At 39.5% G+C, this 20,937-nt stretch overlaps 3 protein-coding genes across 14 annotated transcripts; all 3 read right to left on the bottom strand.

The window, feature by feature from the left end:
- Positions 1 to 10: 10 nt before the first annotated feature.
- Positions 11 to 4,111, bottom strand: zbtb26 (zinc finger and BTB domain containing 26). Of its 2 annotated transcripts, none has more exons than XM_051421784.1 (2): positions 2,268 to 4,111; positions 11 to 2,151 (listed from the first exon to the last, which is right to left on the bottom strand). In XM_051421784.1, exon 2 carries the CDS (start codon positions 2,118 to 2,120, stop codon positions 804 to 806), a length of 1,317 nt encoding a protein of 438 aa, XP_051277744.1. In that variant the 5' UTR covers positions 2,121 to 2,151; positions 2,268 to 4,111; the 3' UTR covers positions 11 to 803. The 2 variants fall into 2 exon arrangements, with proteins under 2 accessions (XP_051277744.1, XP_051277742.1); XM_051421782.1 differs by having other exon boundaries at positions 3,300 to 3,518.
- A 147-nt stretch (positions 4,112 to 4,258) lies between these two features.
- susd1 (sushi domain containing 1) lies at positions 4,259 to 14,117 on the bottom strand. 11 transcript variants are annotated; one of them, XM_051421772.1, is made up of 20 exons: positions 13,383 to 14,117; positions 13,132 to 13,272; positions 11,985 to 12,140; positions 11,607 to 11,759; positions 11,322 to 11,501; positions 10,500 to 10,679; positions 10,169 to 10,348; positions 9,690 to 9,869; positions 9,388 to 9,567; positions 8,947 to 9,126; positions 8,528 to 8,611; positions 7,903 to 8,082; positions 7,244 to 7,408; positions 7,003 to 7,097; positions 6,635 to 6,821; positions 6,366 to 6,450; positions 5,175 to 5,421; positions 5,058 to 5,097; positions 4,752 to 4,845; positions 4,259 to 4,355 (listed from the first exon to the last, which is right to left on the bottom strand). In XM_051421772.1, exons 1-20 carry the CDS (start codon positions 13,435 to 13,437, stop codon positions 4,337 to 4,339), a joined length of 2,781 nt encoding a protein of 926 aa, XP_051277732.1. In that variant the 5' UTR covers positions 13,438 to 14,117; the 3' UTR covers positions 4,259 to 4,336. The 11 variants fall into 11 exon arrangements, with proteins under 11 accessions (XP_051277732.1, XP_051277731.1, XP_051277735.1 ...); XM_051421771.1 differs by having other exon boundaries at positions 6,366 to 6,459; positions 13,383 to 14,115; XM_051421775.1 differs by lacking the exon at positions 7,903 to 8,082 and having other exon boundaries at positions 6,366 to 6,459; positions 13,383 to 14,115.
- Positions 14,118 to 15,272: 1,155 nt separating this feature from the next.
- si:ch211-12e13.12 (paralemmin-2) lies at positions 15,273 to 20,587 on the bottom strand. The gene is made up of 2 exons (XM_051421791.1): positions 19,666 to 20,587; positions 15,273 to 16,541 (listed from the first exon to the last, which is right to left on the bottom strand). Exon 2 carries the CDS (start codon positions 16,521 to 16,523, stop codon positions 15,846 to 15,848), a length of 678 nt encoding a protein of 225 aa, XP_051277751.1. The 5' UTR covers positions 16,524 to 16,541; positions 19,666 to 20,587; the 3' UTR covers positions 15,273 to 15,845.
- Between the last annotated feature and the right edge of the window lie 350 nt (positions 20,588 to 20,937).

Here is a 20,937-nt window from a genome sequence, read left to right as displayed (position 1 = left end):
ACAACCAACATTGATCTGGAGTTTTTAATTTCATAACACACATCGACTTCCATGAACACAGGACAGATACAATGTCACTTTGGTCCAATAGTACCTCAGATATAAAATCTGTAAAAAAAAGAACCATTTCAGTTCATACAGACACTTTGGCATCCCATTTGTCACTGGTGTAGATTGCCTTCAATAAAATATTTTTCAACCCACTAGCTTTCAAGTTTCTTTAAGTTATGATGTCCATGTTGTCATATTCACACAGGTAAGAAAGAAAGGCTACAGTAGACTGTATACACAATATACAAATGAACATGATTTATATATATATTGAATATATATTCATTTTGCAATGTTTTTTCCATTTGACAACATAGACACACACACATGGTAATTCATTAATAAAACTAATGATCTACAGTCATTATGTTTTGTGTTTCAGTGCTGAATTTTCAAGTACGATATGAAGGCATCTACAATGTATTGTATGTAGAAAAAGAAAAAGATAAAAAAATAGTCCACATGAATGAAGCTACAGTGAAATGTAGACCAGGAAAACTGTTTATGTTCTCCAGTTAAACTCATCAGGATGAGGATGACACTTTGGGAAACCAGCCATCATGTTCACTCATCTGCCCATCTTTGATAATGCAATCGTTGTTTCTCACACACAGAATAACAGACTCTACGCTCCAGCTTCGTATAAAGCGTTCGTTTGTTGAACTGTTAAATTTAAGACTAACTTCTGCATCGGGCCTAGTTAAATGACTGATGGCATTCAACAAAGCTACTAAAAAAAAGGTCCACAGATTTCATATTTGTCCAAAATCAAAGTCAAGCCCCCCGTCATGCAAGTTGCCTTCGTTTGCGTTGTCAAAGCTGTTCTTCCCGTGGATCTGTTTCAGGTGCTTGCGGAGAACTGGCTTATGAGCAAAAACCATGTCACAGTAGTTGCAGCGGTGCGGCTTGTCCCCACTGTGCAGGTTTAAGTGATCAAGCAAAGAACACTTTTGGGTGAAGGTCTTCCCGCAGATTTTACACTGGAAGGGCTTGATGCCGGCGTGGACGCGCATGTGTCGGTGCAGGTTGCCCTTCTGCGTGAAGGTCTTGCCGCACAGGAGGCACATGAACAGCTTGTGCATCTTGAGGTGGTTGGCATAGTTCTCCAGCTGGCGGAAGACTCTGGTGCACTTGGGGCACTGGTGGTACCACTGGAGAGGTTTGTCGTAGTTCCTCTGGTGCCCACTGTGTTTCTCGGCAGGAGGCGATGGAGGAGGGGGACTGAGCGGGTACCTGGCCACACCAGGTGGAACCGCCATCTCACTACCACGACTGTCCACTGTGGAGTTGATGAGGGAGTGCTGGGGCTCAGGAGAGTGGAGGGCAGCAGGTGGGCTGGTGGGGAAGTGACCAGTGATTGAGTTTTCTGCTACATCAGACACAGACTCCACTTTTACTATAGTGATGTCACTCTCCACCATACCCTGCCTTGAACATCTGCCTAATATCTGGAGAGGGGACTTAGGCTGTATGATCACATCATCATCGTCGTCGTCGTCTTCATCATCGTCATCATCGCCATTGTTTTCGTCCTCAACCTGCTCCACCTCCTCATCCTCCTGCTGCACAGTCTGAGAGCCCTGAGAGCGTTCTTGCTGTCTCTGGACCTGGGAGGATAAACCCTCGTCCCTCTTCTCCCTCCTCATATCCACATCCACCTCCAGCTGGCGTGCAGACTGAGGTTTGATGAACTTGCTGAGAGCTTGAGTGCACTGCTCCACGATGTGGCCCATTTGGAGGAAGCTGGCAACTGTCAGGTAATGCACCAGCTCCAGCTCAGGAAACTCCAGCTGACCTGTGTAGCACGACAGCAGCAACTGCCGGCCCACCTCCGCCTCCTGGATCATGGAGATCTGGACCTCCCTGGAGTCCTGCTGAAGGATGAACTGGTCCCTCAAGAAAGAAGAGCCAGCGGCAAACACTACCTTGTGACCAGGGACTTCCAGCTGGTTGATGCGCACGGTGACATCACAGAAGCGTCTCTGGTGTCGTAAGAGGTTCATCTTCTGCAGCATGGAGTCCCCAAATGTGGCGAAGCGGAACTGCAGAATCACCTGGTTCTGGGCCATAGTGAACCGACGGCCAGCAGCAGCAGCGCACCTGTTTAGGACAAATAGAAACTGTATCACCTCTCCTGAACAGTCCCACATTAAAATTGTGTGAATTTGACATTTTGTATCATTAACTACTGTGCTTCAGAGGGCAGGCAGTCTTACCTGCAAATATAAATTCAAAAGATTTTCCCTAAGAATACTGTAAACTGCAATCCCTCCTTACATTAAACTCTACTTCATAGACATTGCAAGTAATCATATTCTACATTTAGAGACACAGCCCATGTCTTAATTAAAGATGAAGAGCTAATTTATATAACCACCACCACCTGCGTCAATTAACAACCACCACCGTATCGTCATAATCCTCATCAAACCTTGCGCGTGCTGCTGCTCTCGTGGATAGGATGAGAGTGAGCACATAGAGCCAGACTCGGTTTAAAAACTAGCCAATTTAACGCCAGCAAAAATGTGGTCATATAAACTGGTCAATTGGCAAATTAAATATCGTTATGTTTCAATATATTTTCGGAAACACTATCCACTCTTCAGTTCGGCGTTCAAAACAAAGGGTAACAAGTAAAAAGTTTATTCGTATAAACTTGTATAGGGTAAGCTAACGCTAACGCACTGGTTTCCCTGGTGGTAACACTGGTAAGCATCGTGCAGCTAAGCGATAAAGGTGAAATACTGTTGAATAATGCTAAAAGCTTAATGCCGATTTACATTAGGTGTAGAAAACATTTAAAACCCTCTAACTAGTTACAGTGTTGCTAAGGTTTGTCGATAAATAACACATTAATGTAAAACTGTGACAGTTCCAAGCGGAGATTGGCAGTCGGTTTTCACTGACAGATCTGACCGGAACCGTGGCCACATTCATGTTAATGTTAGCTTAGCTCCACCGCTAACCTAACGTTCAAGTTTTGGTTTTCTTTAGAGGAATAGACAGCCTGGGAGTTACTCTGAGGGTTACACTTATACAAAGAAGTTATCTCTCTCTATGCCTCGCGTTAGCTGTCGCTAGCTATCTGAAAAATATGAACCACAAGTCGCCTCCATATTTCCCTTTGGCCTTGTCTGCAGCTGACTCCCAGGCTGTCTGATGACATGCAACGGTATAGCGGTTAGCTAACTATCTAGCTATACTACTATGTTTTTACTTTGCTTGACACAGTAATAAGTGTTGTGTACCTGTTAACCGGCTGTAAACAAACCCGTTAAAGGTGGGTTGTTATCGGTAGGACACTGGCCTGTGTCTGTCTGGGGCAATGAGGGAGCTGCTCCGGATGCAAATCCCATTTAAAGGCCCAGTACTATTTATGGGATCACGCCTTCAACTCTTCCCCATATCTAAATAAACTAAAATTACTGTTACAACATAGACATAGGTATATATCATATTATAAGATAAATACAGCCAATCATGATTGCCGTCCTTTTTATTATTTTTAATCAAATATTTTCTGTTAATTTTCCGGTATCTCTCTAATGATCCCTGGAGGTACCTTACCTCCTAGACAATGTATGTGATCTTTATAAAAGAAAACTCTGTCAAATCCACTTATTACAGTCTACAGTAGTATCCATTACCAACATTAGGGCATATTCCCAGGTGTCCCAAGACGAATGTCTCACAAGAGGATTAAAGATGGGAATGGAAATTTCTCAAAGCACATCTTTAGAGTTTTAAAAACTCTTCAGATGAAACAATCTAGGATGAATAGTCACTCTTTTGCTGCTCATAACTCCAAAAATTTATTTTAAGGGGTCTCAAATTAAAAAGGTTGGGAAACATTGGCCCTGGAACATGCAGGGTGTTGTTTTCAGGAGATCCACAGTTTTACACACCCCTTTGCCCAGCTCTGACTGAGCCAGGACACAATTACATTTTTTCAATTCACACAGGGCAGTGTCAAAGAATCAACCATAGCTTCACATTTAGAAAAAGTAAATGTGGTTTCACTTGCTGCCTCGGTTCATTAGTGTAGTTTCTAATAATGTGAGCGTGTCAAAAGGTTTATAAAAAGTCCACAAATTGACAAATGGTCTCCTCCGCAAAGAGGATTGCTTCTAGTTACAACATTCACATCCAATAACCATTCATTCAGTGCACATCCTTACAGTTAATGAAAAAAAGCAAAAACAATATCTACAGGTAGCAAGTCAAAACTGTAATTTATTTGTCATGCTGACAAAAAAAATTACAGAACATCAGCACGTAGGAGTTATTATGTCTTCTTAAAAAACCTGGAAAAGAAGACAGAGGGAAACCAGGTCAGTAAATTATAAGTAGAAGTCCTGTGCAGTGTTTTTCTTCAACTTGTGCAAAACATCTACAGTACAGTCATTCATTCGTGAAATGTAACTAACTATACAGAGGATTATTGTATTTTTTCTCCAAAAACAAAATAAAAAGGAATATTTAATTTGCTGGCTGTGATAGCAATTCATAACTATTATATTATGAATAAATACAACATAATAATATTAAAACTGAAATGAGTGATCATGCATTTCTTTAACTTTGAATGCTGGAATGGCTTTAGACTGTGAACATTTGAATTAATTAAAGTAATGATAGATCAATAAATAAAGTGACATTAACAGGATGGGTAATGTACTGTATTGTATTTTCTTCCATACCAGGTGAAACTGTATCCACCCAAAATGACCAAAGCAACCAGTCCTACTGATGCAGCAGCAGACAGAGACGAAACCTTCAGGACATAGGAGGTACCTGGAACAAGGAAATCCTGTGTGTAAGTAATTGGCAACTAGCACTTTTCACATTTACTTGTTTTTAAAATGTACATTTTAAAATACTTTCTGTTGCCTGCTGGCATAACTTCAGAATGTTGTAACTTTGTCAAATGTAATATCTACATAATATATGTAATAAAATTTTAAAAATGACACCATAGGGTCTGGATATTTTGACCAGTGGATTACCTCTTACTTTAGCCCACAGGACACAGGAACTTTTTAAAGCCTAGGAGAGAAAACATTCAGGTAATTTTACAATTAAACTGTAAAGTCTGATGCATTTACTATAGTAGCTGCACCTACCGTTTTCCACTGACTGACTGCTCGTAAGATGATATAATAGTTTCTTCCACTCTCCAGTGGTGCATTAAAGAATCCTCCATAGTAGAGTCCATCCCCTACAGTAAAGTTCATCACTGTCCCAACATGTCTGACATCAATCTGGGCAGTGATGTACTCTGTTGAGGACTTTATTTTGCTTGAGGGGTCAGGAGAGGGACAGTCAAACACCACAATCCCCTCTACAGGAAGCACAAACACTTGGTACCAACTGCCAAATGAAGAACAAAGAAATACTTATTTTAAAAGTACAACATGCAACAGTTTAACTTAATTAAGTTTTTTATCAGTGTGGTCTTTTTTGGGTACACAATGATCTATGTATGTTAAGTAATCAAATGACCATGTCCCTTTTCAATGGCTTTATATTCATTTAAAATTAATAGGCCGCTATCTATATGGCTATAAATATTGTCTTTACACAGATTGGTAGCACCTGAAGATAACACTGTATGAATCTGATTCTGCACATACTGTAGCCATTTATAGATTTTTCTGGCCGATACTGTTATTGATATTCAGGAGTTTATTATTTCAGGTTTTTAAAAAAACCTTTTGATACAGATCATTTAACAATGATAGTAAAGTGTAAAAATCTACTTGTCAGTGCCCTCTGCTTGACAAACTTACTAACACTCAGACCTTGTTTTGCATTTCTGTTCTAAAAGTTCTTGTTACTTATTGGTCGACCTATGTACTGATACTGATGTATCTGCAATAAGCTAATATTGGCAGATATCGACCTGGCTGATTTATCGGTTTAGCTCCAGCGCTTATACCTGCTTCTCTGTGGTGAGTGACAATGATTGTAGGTAGAAACATAGTGAGACATTGAGTTTAGTCATGAAAACTGACTGGAGGTTGATCAGATGTTAGATTTATTATAAATTATTACATTTGTTTTTAGTTTGTGTCTTTTAAATAACAGTGCAGTAGATTATATGCATTCACGAGTCAATCTGAATCACGTGTTGTACTAAATCATAAAAATTCAAGCAGCATTGTAAATTGAAGATAAGATGGAGCATACTAGAGCTGAATCACAATTCAGAAATATTTAACAAAATATAATTAATCTCTCAGTTTACATTCCCAATCACTGTGTTCAATTGCCAGTTGAGTATAATTTTTGCCTTTTGCCATCTTGGTTGTTACCTTATTGGGTCCAGTGTGTTGGGTGATCTGCGCAGCCTCAAAGTTGGTACAGGAGTCTCAAATTCTCTGTAGTAGATAATGGGTGCTGGAGGCACTGTCAGATGTTATTATATTTAATGACCAAAGTTCAGTATGAAGAGGACTGCATCAAATGAAATACATCAGTCCTAAATATCTCCAGAAAGATGATAACTCCAGGTTGTACTTTGATGCAGGAAAACATTTTTGTCAGAGTGTAGTAAATTTAAGCATTGACTGTACTATCATACCTGGTAAACTGGTGTTAGTGGTGATGGTGGCTGTGAATCTGGCAGACACTGCAGTGACTGACATGCTGTAGTTTGTGACCGGAAGCAGGTTCAGACAGAGTTCCAGCTGGTCACCCATGGAGCTCAGAAACCGCTTTCCTTTATCACGAAAGGACCTCTGGTAGTCTCTGGAGCCTATGTATGTCACCTGGAATGGTTATATTGAGTGTGGCATCAGTATGGTATGGTAATTGCTAAACTGTCCATACACATTCACATATAACCAGAGATTGAGGTTTATTTATTACTGAAAGCACCTGTTTCCTATTCTGGCAAATAAGTACAAACAGCATCTACAGTGTGAGGAAGAGGACAAACTCTACTGTTACCATGTAAACTTCTGTATCCTCCTCATACTTCTCTGCTTTCCAATGCAGACATTTTTCATTGAGGACAAATAGATGATTGATAGGTGGCTTTATTTCTGTAAGAGATGTTCGGAATGAAAAGAGAAAAATCTTTTGTGATTTCAAAATATTATAAATCTATTTACAAATGCGTTCACAATTCCATGATAAACTGCAACTTGCAGATGTTCCTAGTGTGTTCACTTGCTATGTTCTTACTTACCTATGCACCTCAGTGTGGCTTTCTGCCACAGCCCAGAGTTGCGACACACAGAGACGTTGCTGCCCCTCCAGCTGTGATATCCATCCACGCAGCGGTGGATCACAACACTTCTGTTATGCCACACCACCTCTGAGTTGGCAAGGAAGGGAATCGGGCCACATTTAGCTAGAAAAACAACGGCACTGACTGGTTAGGTAATTACTTGTGTTATGGGCCTTTTATAAACATAATTACATACAGTATATTCTATACATATCCATGTCTATCTTTGTTTGGGTTCCCAATACATTCCAGTGTAAGACTCATCAGGTGGTAAAAGCCATTGCTGAGTGAAAACATGACAACATTTTCCTAAACATTTATTCAGCTCTTGATGGACCCACAGAAATAAATTTACCAGCACAACAAAGGATAATGTAAAAGTTATAAAACATTATTATTTACCTCAATATACCTCAAAACCTGCATTAAGCAGAGAACATAGAGCCAAAGCAGGAATATACAACTAACCTCTAACCACAACTGAAACAATAAACAACTGACATTATCAGATAAATCAAAGCATCAACAAAAACATATCAATAACATGTTAAAATTCACAAATAATAACTTCCACAGTTGAATAGATGCATGTCCATGCATAGCGAATATCACTGTACCTTTGCACTTTACAGATACTTTCCCCCACTCTCCTGACAGTAAACATGTTGAAACATTAGTTCCACTCTCCTGGTAAAATCCATCCATACACTCATACAGCACCACACTGCCAGGTCTACTGGTGCAATCCCACAGGAGGTTAGTATGGGGGAGGTTTAGAGGGGGACCACAGCTTATTTCTGCACACAGACATGAATTAGCAAAGTTTATGTGCTATTAACAGACATACAGTATATCAAGAGAACAAGAAGACTCTCTTTATATATTCTGTGTCTATATGTCACACGTGTGCCTCATGGGTAAAGATAAGTTTATAGAGTACAATATTTGGACCCTACTACATTTTCATACCTCAGCTAGGCATTTAGAAAGCATAGCAATGTACTAATATTTGTATTTTAAAGCAAGAGTTTGACATTTTGGGAAATGCCCTTATTTGCTGTCATACTGAGAGTTATATGAAAAAATCAATACCACTCTCAGGTCTCTGCAGTAATATGAAACTACAGTCAGCAGCTAGTTAGCTCAAATTAGCACAAAGACTGAAACAGGGAGAAGAACCTGGCATGGCTCTGTCCAAATGTACTATTTGACTATTATTGGTTTAGTGCACTGGAGCCTTACCGTCAATTTGAGGTTGCCAGGCAACCAGCATAGACTGGAGGAAGTCACTGCACCAGGCCAAGAAATAGTCCAGCACACAACCCCCTGTAAAACCACAATGTGTCATTTTTACACTAATGTTTTGTATGGATTAAACAAAGAAGATATAACATGTTCATCTGAGAGCTTTTAAAGTGCTGGTAGGTAGATTTTCTTACCGTTGAACAGATGTTTCCCTGTTTCCTTTCTTTATGCTAAGCTAAGCAAACTGCTGCTGGCTGTAGCCTTACAGTGGTATCAATATGCTCATCTAACTCTTAGCAAGAAAATAAGCATATTTCCCAAAATGTCAAACCAACTATTGCTTTAAACTTTTTCTGCATATTGCTACAGACATTCTGAAATTAAAGCAATATCAATATATCTGTTAAACATTGCACCTTCACACCATAGATCAATATCCTCCCACAGTCCATTCTCTCCACATACGGAGTAGTTTCTCAGGCTCCTTTTGTAATATCCTTTGTCACATTGGTAATACACCACACTGCCAATGTGTGATATGCCGTCCCATAACATTTTAGCATGAGGTTTAGAAACAGGCTCTTGACAATTGATTTCTACAACAAAAAGACAGCAAGTCATTGTGGGTTACTGGTAGCTGGATAGATGTTGAAATGTTCAAATGAATGACACAAATTTCCTGATATAATCCACACATCTTCATCTTCACAGTGGTTGAAATGGCAGTTAAATAATGACAGTAAGATTTATACTGTTCAGTTCAATTATGATGTATTGGCATTATTTGAGATGATTGCATTATTTTATTTAAGGCAGGCAACACAATACTCTGTTGTGTTGACTTATGCCATTATCACCTTGACAGAGCAGAGAGGCTGCATCCCATTTTCCTCTGGTAGTACAAACTGATACATTTCCCTCTCCAGTGTTGCGATATCCAAAGTTACACTGATAAACAACCTGAGAGCCCACTGTGGAGATATTATCCCACAGCATGATTGAATGAGGGATGGGTGGGGGCACACCACAGTCAACTTCTACAAAGATAGAAATTGCAGTATTTAGTTTGGTGAAAACAGTTATTATTTGACTCTGGAAAACAGCAATGGAAACAATACCAACCACACATGTCAATAACAGGCAAGTAGCAAGTTGTTACCTTTGCATGAGATGTTTGGTTTTGTCCAGTAACCATTAATTGTACACAATGATATGTTATTTCCTTCATTGTGATAAAATCCTGTTTTACAGTAGTAAGTCACCGTGCTTCCAGGGGCAGAGCTGCCATTCCACACTTGCCCAGTGTGAGGCAGTATAGGAGGATCCCCACATAATATCTCTGGGACAGGAAATTATATACACAAAGGGGTTACGCAAAATTAAAACAAACAAACACAGCAATACATTTTGAGCTCATAAAATACAAGTTTTATTGTAATTAATTCTTAACAATTTTGTCCTACACACTTAGTCCATACTACAGTCACACATGTGATTTCACTTTTGTTGACTGGCTCACTTTTGTTTTACCCTAAGACTAGGCACACGAGATATGACAGAAAACACTAGAAATATGTTCTTACTTTTCATAGTTGAAAAGAAAACTATTTTAGGACTTTCATTCATTGTTTGAATTACCTTGGCACAACAGAGTTGGGGGGGTCCACTGACCGTTTTTGTTACAGATTGATATATTATGTCCTCCTTTGTTATAAAAGCCCTCTTTACAAAAATAGAGCACAGTGCTGCCAGGGGTTGAAGTACTGTTCCAAACCTGCTCAGTGGATTCAATTATAGGAGGATGTCCGCACAAGGTCTCTACAAGGAATAACATACACCACAATCATGCAACATAAATGCCAGGATTCAGATAAATTCCTTCTCAGTTTACTCAATTCAGGAAGTTAAAAGTTCTGTGTAAGTTTGTTTTTCAAAACTCTACAATGATCTGATAAAACAGTAACTGTACCTTGACAGAGCACGGACGGTTTCTCCCACTGTCCAGAAGCAGTACAGATGGACACATTGCCCTTTCCAACATTATGATATCCAGAGTTACATTGATAAAGCACCTCAGTGCCTATCCTCGAGCTCTTATTCCACAGCATATGAGAGTGAGGGAGGGCAGGGGGAGAGCCACAGTCAACCTCTGAGAGTCAAAGCAGTGACACGACACGCTGCATGAAACTGTATTCACTGGCAAATCTCCAGGAACTCTGTCCGACCGATCAGTTTCATGATCCCTGTGTTCTTGAAACTGGTTAAAACTCACTAAAAAACTGCACTGTCATCAGTGGAAGATTCACTATGTTCACATCCATTTACGGCTTAATGGACAGGCTCCTAATGGTTCAAGTCTGTCATAAAACAATAGTTATTTAAACTTTTTTATTGCTGTAATCATTCCTCCTGTTCATACTGGCTGTGAAGAGATCCCTTCATAACGCAAATCCACAGTCCTATTGTTTTAAGGCAGACTGAGAAAGTTGTAAACCTATCCATTAGCTTTGCTTTCATTAGCTCGTTGTTGTAACTGTGAGGTAAACTGATGTGCTCTTTGTCTCTTTAATAAATTATACAGTATACCTTATAACCTCATTTAGCTGACACTGTTAGGAATACCTAATAAACACACCTTTATAGGTCATGAATGTCACAAGCACCTAAGAGCAGAGAAAGTACAGAGTCATATTGTGCTGATGAATGTTAATGAATAGTTATGTAATGCTAGAAGAGGAAATAAGAACTGTGGAGGGTGGCAGAATGTTTTTGTTTACTTCTGTTTTATTACCTTCACAGACCATGGTGGGTCCTCTCCACAGTCCATCAGCTCCACACACAGAGCTGTTGTCTCCGCTACTCCACACAAAGCCTTCGTCACAGCCAAACATGGCCACACTGCTGTATGTGGTACCTGTGACTGACAGCAGCACTGTGTCCTCCACTGAGGCAGGCTGGCCACAGTCAACCACTGAGGGGGACAAGAACATAAAATCATGACATGCTGGAAAAGACATAATAGAAAATAGTCAAAACTGTCAGTCTGCTTATTCAGATCCCATTAACGCAGTTTTACCTCTGCAGGAAGCTTTGTCTCTGTAAGGGTGGAAGGGCTCCGTTCCATTGTGGACTTGGTATCCCAGCTGGCAGCTGCAGTCAAAACTGCCCTCAAGATTCCTGCATTGACCTCCATCTCCACACGAGCCTGCGATCCTGCACTCATCAATGTCTGCACAACCAATGGTAAATGAGCATGTGACATAAAACGACAATGTCACCCACCTTTTAAGGCTTGTTTTACAGGTACAAACTGAGATGGTTGAAAACGCATGTGTCATTTCTCATTTTTAGTCTTACTTTTTTGTAATTCTATAAATATATATAACAGTTTTTAGTTTAAGTTTAACAACTTTAACAGCCTTGTGAAAAAGACCCAGGTCCAGCTTAAACTCACCCAGACAGTGGGTTCCATCGTTTGGGATGAAGACTGCCATATTGTTAGAAGGGCTGTAGCCAGCCAGACAGGTGCAGTAGTAGCTGCCATATGTGTTGTGGCAGGTGGTGTGCTTCCCACAGATTTTACTGGCTCCTAACTGACACTCATCTTTATCTTGAAAAAGAAAAAAGTTGAGTTTTTTTTTGTTGTTGAAATCATTAATGTTATTAGTTCTACCTGTGAGTTTCCTCCTATGACGAGTCAAAATGTTTTATGTGAAGAAGATCATTGAGGCAGAGTGCGTACCATATATGAAGGCTGAGTGTCAGCATTGTAACACACTAAACTAAGATGCCTATGTGAGATGACTGATGCCTTCTTAATATCTGCTTTGCCATTGCCTGTACATTCACAAGCTGATAGCATTAAAGGACCAGTGAGTAGGATTTAGTGGCATCTTGAGGTAAAGTTACGGATTGCAAATATTTGAATGCAGCTCAGCCTTCCAAGCGTGTAGGAGAAACTACAGTGGCCGTGAAACAAAACACAAAAGGCTCTATCTGCAGCCAGTGTTTGGTTTGTCTCTTCTGGGCTAGTGTAGAAACTTGGTGGTTCAACATGGCGGACTTTGTAGAAGATGTAGATGTAGATAAAAACGGCTCATTCTAAGGTAACGAACACACAACTATTCTTATTTTCAGGTGATTACACACTGATGAAAAGCAGTGGGTTATTGAGGGAATTATCTGGCTCTTTACTCCACTACATTCTCTAGCTAGTCGAAAACTGTCTGATTTCTGGTGCTGAGCAGGTGGTGTACTGTGAGTTTTCTTTGGCTAAAATAATTAGAAACAATGCTGATGAGAGCAATGAGCCTGAACCAAAATGGTAAAGTTGCGGGTGGTAAAACCAAAACAATAAGCTGAAGGACTGCTAAAATTCTCTTAGGGGAACAGCAGAGCAGGGTTGTAATTCTTCACAACAGACAACACCTTTTATACAGTAATTTGATCTATTGTATATATAATATGATATAATATAAAAATATTAATTAGATAATAATTCCATGTTTAAACTCTGCAGTTCTCATTACAAAACCCTAGAAAAAAAAATAGAGGATGTAATGAAGAGACTTCATTTAGTGTTATTAACACTGTTTTCCTACCTTGACAGAAGGTTCTCCCATTTCCAACAAAGCCGTACTTGCAGTTACAAACTTTGCCAGAGCCGTCTGACTTGTCGTCACATATGGCGTTAGCGTGGCAGGTGGCACACACATGCAGAGTGTGGCCTTCTGCTAGCATATCTGAGAGGATAGAAAGAACGTCCATCAGTCAGTATCTTCAAAGGGTTTTCACTTTTTATGATGTTAAATAATCACCAAATGTGACAAAAAACTGTCATCACTATTCTCACCAGCAATGACACAGAGCATAAAAACCACGATCATTGTTCTGTTTCTCTCATCCATCCTCTCTGAGAGTCTGTTGTGCTCTTCACTTCACCAGACACTCAACCTCCTTATCCCCATCTTCTTTTTTCATTTCTTTCTTCCGTCTTGTGGACCATGATGACACTGAGAGGAATTGATAACCAGGATTGAGGGGAGGCAGTGAGTGGGTGAGCTGAGGTCACCCTGAGAAATAGCTGCTTTTGTCAATGGTCTTCTTGCGGCTGGTGGTTTTGTGGCTTCATCTGTCATCCGCTGACACTTTCAGTTACACTTCACATGTTCACATTGATGATATCCGTCGTGTTCACTCTGGCACACATGCTGCCGTAGCTGATAACAGCTATTTTTGGCCTAATGAACCTGCTGGATGCCCTCTGACAAAAACTGTGGTATTTTGTAAAACATAACTTTATAGTAACCACATCATTACTATGTGTGTACTAAAAATGATAGCCAGGTAAGAGTCTTTAATCAGATGACTACATCAAGTACAAGTTAATAAGTTAAAATTAATGACTGCCACTGCTATTGTAGGCCAAAAACAAATGAATATCATGCTGCAGCTTACCCTTTGTCCAATGTATTTAAAGTTGTTTGTAACCCTTATTAAATTAAAGGTGGCTCAATTAATCCTTTTTTATTATAATCCACAAATGTGTAAATGTTTTAAGTGAATGGAACGAACATCCCTCCTTGTCCTACCACAGTGTCTGTAGTGGTTGCAGAGAGGGTGTCAGTTGTCGTGCTGTGGGAGGGGGAGATAAGTCTAGCGAGCTGCTATCTTTCTGCTCAGCAGGATCCTTAGTGGGGTCTCTCTGTCACTCAAACCAACAACCTACCGCCTCACACCAGTGCCTGCTGGACTGGACTGATTAATCCCAGTCTGAACAGAGCAGACCGAACAGTATGTCTATGTGTAGGCCCAAATCTGACTAGATCTGGACATGATACAGTGCAAATTCAAGTTGTTTCATCACTAATTTTAAAGCAAAGACAGCAAAACCACTAGTTCAATCAGAAACACTTCATTCACATTCATAGAAAATGTCAGTAGAGTTAGATTTGACAGAAAAGCTATGTTGTTTGCGGGAGGTGTCAAATATGCAACAACATGGATTCCGTTCCAGAACTAACTATCTTTAATAAAGACAAACATTTTTCAACAATCAACAAAACCAAAAATATAGCACATAAGGGGACACAGTAATAGTGTGGTGTTGAGTGATGTCACTTTACAGAGCACAGTGATATGGCAGATGTGGTTCAGTCCTGCTTTCACCAGCAGATGTCAGGTTGGGTTTACCTAAAGGTGCCCTGTGGAGTTTGGTCCAAACTAAAGTTACACTGAAATTCTGTGTTACCCACCTAAACATAATTGTTTGCGTTCTTAAGGTATAACCAAAAAAATTTTGAATGCATTTTTTTCCTTACAGGGCCAATCTTTTTAAATCATTTAAATCATCAATCAGTTGTTGTGTACTAGCTGGAGTTCTCTTCTTCTCTACCTTTGTTGGCACATTGCTACACTTCTTCGCACCTCACCGCCACTCTGTGCAATAGCATGAAACCAGGGTCAGGACTTTTTTTGCCGCCCACATGCTTGTGTATGTGCATAATGCAAAATAGGGACACACTTGTAAAACCATTGCTCCATAATGCTACTAGATGTCAAAGAGTCACAGGGGATCTTGCAGAATCCTGTGCTGAACCAAAATTGCTGGGTCTACTCATTGCATAATATCCTGGCATAATGATGCATTCTTATCATTGTTGTACTTTCTTGCAGTACAGTTCTGGTTGGTGTCCCTTGGCCAAACAAAGTGCTTATAGAGAAAGTAAGTAGACACAAACTGTGGCAATTGAAGAGATCTTTATTTGTTTTTAGCACCTGATCTTTCTAGACCTTCTATATAGTTATCAAAAAGTCTGTCATACAGATCAAATATTATATGAACATGCATTTTTTTAGTATCAAAACTTTATAATAGATTTTAGAGATATGTTTGTTCAACTTGAAAAGGATGATCTTAACCCACATGATCAAATTCTATAAATGTAAATCAGAGAGCATTACACCTCTTAAGATACATACACTTCATAATTACGTAAATAATCAAGTCTTACAAAAACACATAAGTGGATGACAACTGAGACAAACAAAAATATTTTAATGGTTTAGCGTTTAAATGTTAAATAATGGTTCTGTAAAATCAATTCCAGACAGAAAAGTTGAATCAGAAAACAAAATGACACCACTCGGTGTCATTTTGGCTAGGTCACCTTACCTATGAGTGTGCCCTGTGCTTCAACAGGAACACATATATACACATAGTATGTAGCTGTGTTTTGCCAGAGTTATCTAAGAAATCTTCACAGTCGGGATCTTGGACACACAAACTGCTGCTGATATTTAATGTCCTGCTTGGTCATAGAATAGTGCAGAAACAGCAGCATTTCTTTTTGTGTGCAGTCTCAACTTCCTCAGGTGGAGGCACCTCAGGAGCTGGAGTATCCTCCTTACACTCTGACAGTGAGCCACTGGAGGTAGACAACAGCCTCCCACACACCAAGTCAGCAGCTTTTCCATCCATGACAGACAAGTCAGTCACCGTTTTCTCTCTTAGTGACATGTCTCCATCGTCATCATCATCTATCAGCACAAACTCCTTGAGGTAAACCATCCCCACCCCGTGGAGGCTGTAATTCTCTCCCGATTCCTCCATGGTGTGGGTGTCCACAAAGGTCAGAGTTGAAGTCTCTGTCAAGGTCTCATGTGGGTCTGTGGAGTTATCCTCTGGCCCCGAATAGGCCTGGCTGCTCGAATCCATCGTCCACGTGGAGTTCCTTTGAAGGCTCTCCTTCATGCTGTGCCTTTGGTCCTGGCTGTTAGAGATGATGTCTGGAACAGAGGACATCTTGCCTGTACCATCTCGACTCGTGACATGGTCTCTCCTGGTGTTAGAACCGTTTTCTGTTGCATGACCATTCCCAGGATACATCTTAAAAGCCACCTTCTGGTAGTCATGGTAGACCTGCACTCTGCTGCTCCCAGTTGGGGAAGAGGGGGGGATGCTGGCAGTGTTGCCTTTTCCTTGCTTCTTCATGTATTCTCCCTTACCACACTGAGACGAGACAGAAAACTGAGAGTTAATTCTTGAGCTTGAAAACGTAAGATCAATTACTAGCTAGGGGAGAGAGAGGGGACGACACGCAGCTAAGGGCCATGGGTCAGAGTCGAACCCATGGCTGCTACAGCAAGGACCCGGCCTTGGTACATAGGGTTCCAGCTCTGAGCTATCAGGGCTGGCGGTTTTGCTGTAACAATAGATAACAGCACTTTATGAATAAGCTTTTGAATTACAGAAACATTGCAAAGCTCACTTGAAAATATCTGTGTTTCACAAGATTGTATCACTGACATCTAAGATTCATAACTATACAACAGGGTTGAGTGATATGATGGTATACCTGTATACTGAGAGACAACAGAAATTTGTGTAATGGTAATGATTTCACTCTTATTTGTATTATTTTATTTTTTTATCCCTTTTAATATCAGTACTTTGTATCAGACCTATCCTGGCTACTAATCAATCAGCAGGACTGCTTTATGGCGATATTGGATTTACAGGATTTTTGTATCAGTCCGATGATGCTAACATGCTGATGTTTAGCAGATAGTGTTTACCATGGTACAGCTGAGGTTGTTAGGAATGCTATTAGTTTTGCAGTATTGGACAAATGTACACACATACTTGATGATGGCACTAGATAAAAAGTGACCTTATCCTGAGTGGGGCATGACTGTCTGCACCAAATTTCATGGAAACTCAAAACCACAAATTGTGACGCTGGTGGTGGAATGGGAGTAAAAGTCAGGGGATCACAGGAGTCACAATGATTCATCCTATGGGAACTACATTTCATGGCCTACAACGGAGTATTAGGGCCAGACTAAGAGGGATTTTTTTTTTTTTAAATTACGAGAATAAAGTCATAATATTACGAGAATAAAGTCATAATATTAGGTCTACGAGAATAAAGTCGTAATATTACGAGAATAAAGTCGTAATAATACGAGAATAATGTAATAATAATACAAGAAAAAAGTCGTTTTAATGAGAAAAAAGCTTTGATAGAGTTATCAAGATCTGACGTGACCAGCTCAACCAATCAGCAAAATATTATGACTTCATTCTCGTGATATTACGACTTTATTCTCGCAATATTATGACTTTTTTCGTGTAATGTTACGACTTTATTCTCGTAGACCTAATATTATGACTTTTTTCTCGTAATATTACTACTTTTTTCTCGTAATGTTATAAGTTTATTCTCGTAGACCTAATATTATGACTTTATTCTGGTAATTTCCACAACAAAATTTCTTTTTTTTTTTAATTCTCTGGCCCTAATACTCTGTCGTACATGGCAGTCCTCTGGACAGTAAAGATATTTTATTCTGGACGTTCTTTAACATTTTTATCTGATTCTTTTCTCAAAGGTAATTTCAGAAAATGAACATCCTAAGATAGGTGACAAATTGAAGCTAAAACATTACTAAGTATCTTAAGTAAAAATTTGGGCCATCATGAACCTCCAGAACAGCTTCAGTGCTACTTGGTATTGTTTCCTATTGAAATGGGAGGATTGAGGACATTCATCCAAATGATAGCGCCTCATTTGTCATTTTAATGATGGTGGTGGTCTAACACGTTGCTCCAAAAACGTCACACAGGTCAACTGGGTTAAGATCTGGTGACTGTGAAGATTTTTTTTTATCATTTTGCCTTAATTTACTCAGGTTTTTCCTTTACTTTGTCACCTGTGTAACGGTGTATTACAATGTTATTTGTATCACTCACCCCTACTATACATGGTACTATTGTGCAGTTGCAGTATTAATATTATTCACATCTTTCTCTAACGCAGTAACTGGGGCAGGTAATAGTAAGTGCAGTGGAGTTGTTTTATGAACAGTAAGGGAGAACAAGCTGTCATTTAGTATTGGCCTCTCTGAATAAATAAATGAAGTACTTCTAAAAGAAGCAAAAAATAACTTAAATTCCCTGAGGATCAGCGGCTCTTTGAAGAAGGAGACAGACAAACTCCTCTAAAGTGCTCTAACCAAGGAAGGAGAGAATATGTGTGCGTGTGTCATCTCTCTAAAACACACACACACACACACACACACACACACACACACACACACACACACACACACACACACACACACACACACACACCCCCTTCCTCCAAGTGATGAATGCATCACTCAGAGCAACTTCAGAGCATAGTTTAGGCAGAATGTCAGGTGTTTTAAAAAGATAGGTACTGTAGAAATCTGCTATCACCCAAAGCTACAGTAGCAGAAAGTAGTATTTGAAAAGTTAATGTTTAAATGTTACTTTTTGCTACACACATCTGACAGACAAATAAGTTAATATTAAAAGACATTGGATATTTACACTAAATACAAGTTAAAAACCTTCTGCAAGAGGAGTGTTTCCACTTTACGTTCCTACATGACAAATACAATGCACTCCACACAGGAGCTTAACAGACTGACCCTCTTACACTTGACTGACTCATATGCATGACAGAATCAGGACTCTATAAATGAATAATAACAGCAATGTACATGTTAAAGTGTCAGCACGCTCCACTCTAGCTTGTGGTGGTGACTGAGCAACAATAGATGAAAAATAGATTTGATTTAAACACATTCATTGCATTACCACTTTAGTGCATTTGGTTGGTGGCTGTTTTTGTCACAGAAGAAGGCCGACAACAGCTCTTAACTGTGGTAGAGGGAACTTACACTGGGAGAAATTAGATCATTTTATCTCAAGTACGTACAGTTGACCTTTATACCCTCAAAACAGTACATATGGTCCCAAGATAAAGGACCAAGATTTACCTTAGTATGAATAACTTAATTGCCAACCAAGCGTTTCATTTAAATTTAGTATTTTTAGAGTGACACAACATTTCTAGAGCACTATTCCTTCTGTATCGTTGCCTTTGTTGTTAGGAAATGCTGTTAAATTAGTGCAGCTGCTAACAGCAACACTGTACAGTAGTTATACAACATAGCCAGCATTGTCCTATGCACTAACTAGACTATTGGGCTGTATATCAAGCACACAAGTTATATAACAACTATGGCTACAGGATTATATGTATGCAAATCCAATATTTTTTCAAAAATCCACTTGAATTCAAATATTTAAGAATTGCTTTTACCTTAAACCTTCTACGGTTGAACTCTTCCCCAAGTTGCTGTAATGAAAATCACATGGCAGAGGAGGGATGACCCAGCCTGAGTTCCTCTGATGTGTTGTACAGCTGGTGAAACTGATTTCTGCTCCGTCTGGACGTCTATAGACAGACTCACACACGCCCTCCCCTCATCATATAAACTACAACTGCTCACAGTGTGTGCAGGGAGGCGGTCGACAGATGCTCCACTGATACTGAGTCACCAGTAATACTGCTTTTTTTCCCCCTTGTTATTTGAGCTTTTGCTGAACCTGCTTTAAGTTGAACAATCTTCACATTCATATCTGCACACATTTACACCTGGAAACAATCTACAGAACACAAAATGAGACTTCACTTTTGGGTTCTGTTCTCATTGATCCAGAGAGAAAGACAGATTAACAAAAGGGCAACATTGCCAAGAAATACATATTTTCAAACAGAAGGTATTTCTTCAATACATTGTAGGTTATACATAAAATCCCAAACTGACTTTTTAAATTCCATTTTCTATCATTTTAAAATAAAGGGAATGAACCACTGGCGTGATTATCTTGAATCATTCTGACCTTAAATCATTTTCTGATGAAAAACTCGTTTTCATTTTGTCATTGTTTTCTCTTCAAATGATCCCAGACAACCACAGAATAAACCCCCCAGTCTTTCCCCCACTTTTACACGAGAAGTCATGCCAGAAACCTTATTCCTTTATAAAATGTTGCAGCGGTGCAGAGATGCATGAAAAGCCACTTCTCTCAGTCCCATACACTGAATGTGTTCCAATAAATAATACAGGAAGACAGACTTCACATACATGAAAGCTGCAAACAGGAATATCGGAGGGATCAAATATTGAAAACTCTTCAATCCCTGTAGGGATGATGTCTGCATTAGCCTAGTATAGTCAAGCGGTGGACATGGCATCTGACAAAGTGCTCATGTACAGTAGATCTATGAAACCTGTAGCACAAAGTCCTGCTGATAATATATCAAAAATCAGAAATCTTTAAATTCAAAGTCTTTCCCAGCTGCTATGATCCATTCAGGTTCATAAGAATATCTGACAAGAACACACAATTGTCAGTAAACTGACTGATGTGTAATTAACTGTTTCCTGATTGGAATGAGGCCATAATTTAAGAAACAGTTTGACATTTTGGGCTGAGAGATGAGAGGACCAATACCACTATGGAGCAATAGCCTGAAGCAGGCAATTGGCAATTAGCTTAGCTGTCCAAAGTTCAAAAATACATCTAA

Source organism: Dicentrarchus labrax, unplaced genomic scaffold, assembly GCF_905237075.1.
Source record: "Dicentrarchus labrax unplaced genomic scaffold, dlabrax2021, whole genome shotgun sequence".
In the NCBI taxonomy this organism is placed as follows: domain Eukaryota; kingdom Metazoa; phylum Chordata; class Actinopteri; family Moronidae; genus Dicentrarchus; species Dicentrarchus labrax.
Note: the sequence above shows the minus strand (reverse complement) of the source record. Positions and strands in the feature narration are given on the sequence as shown.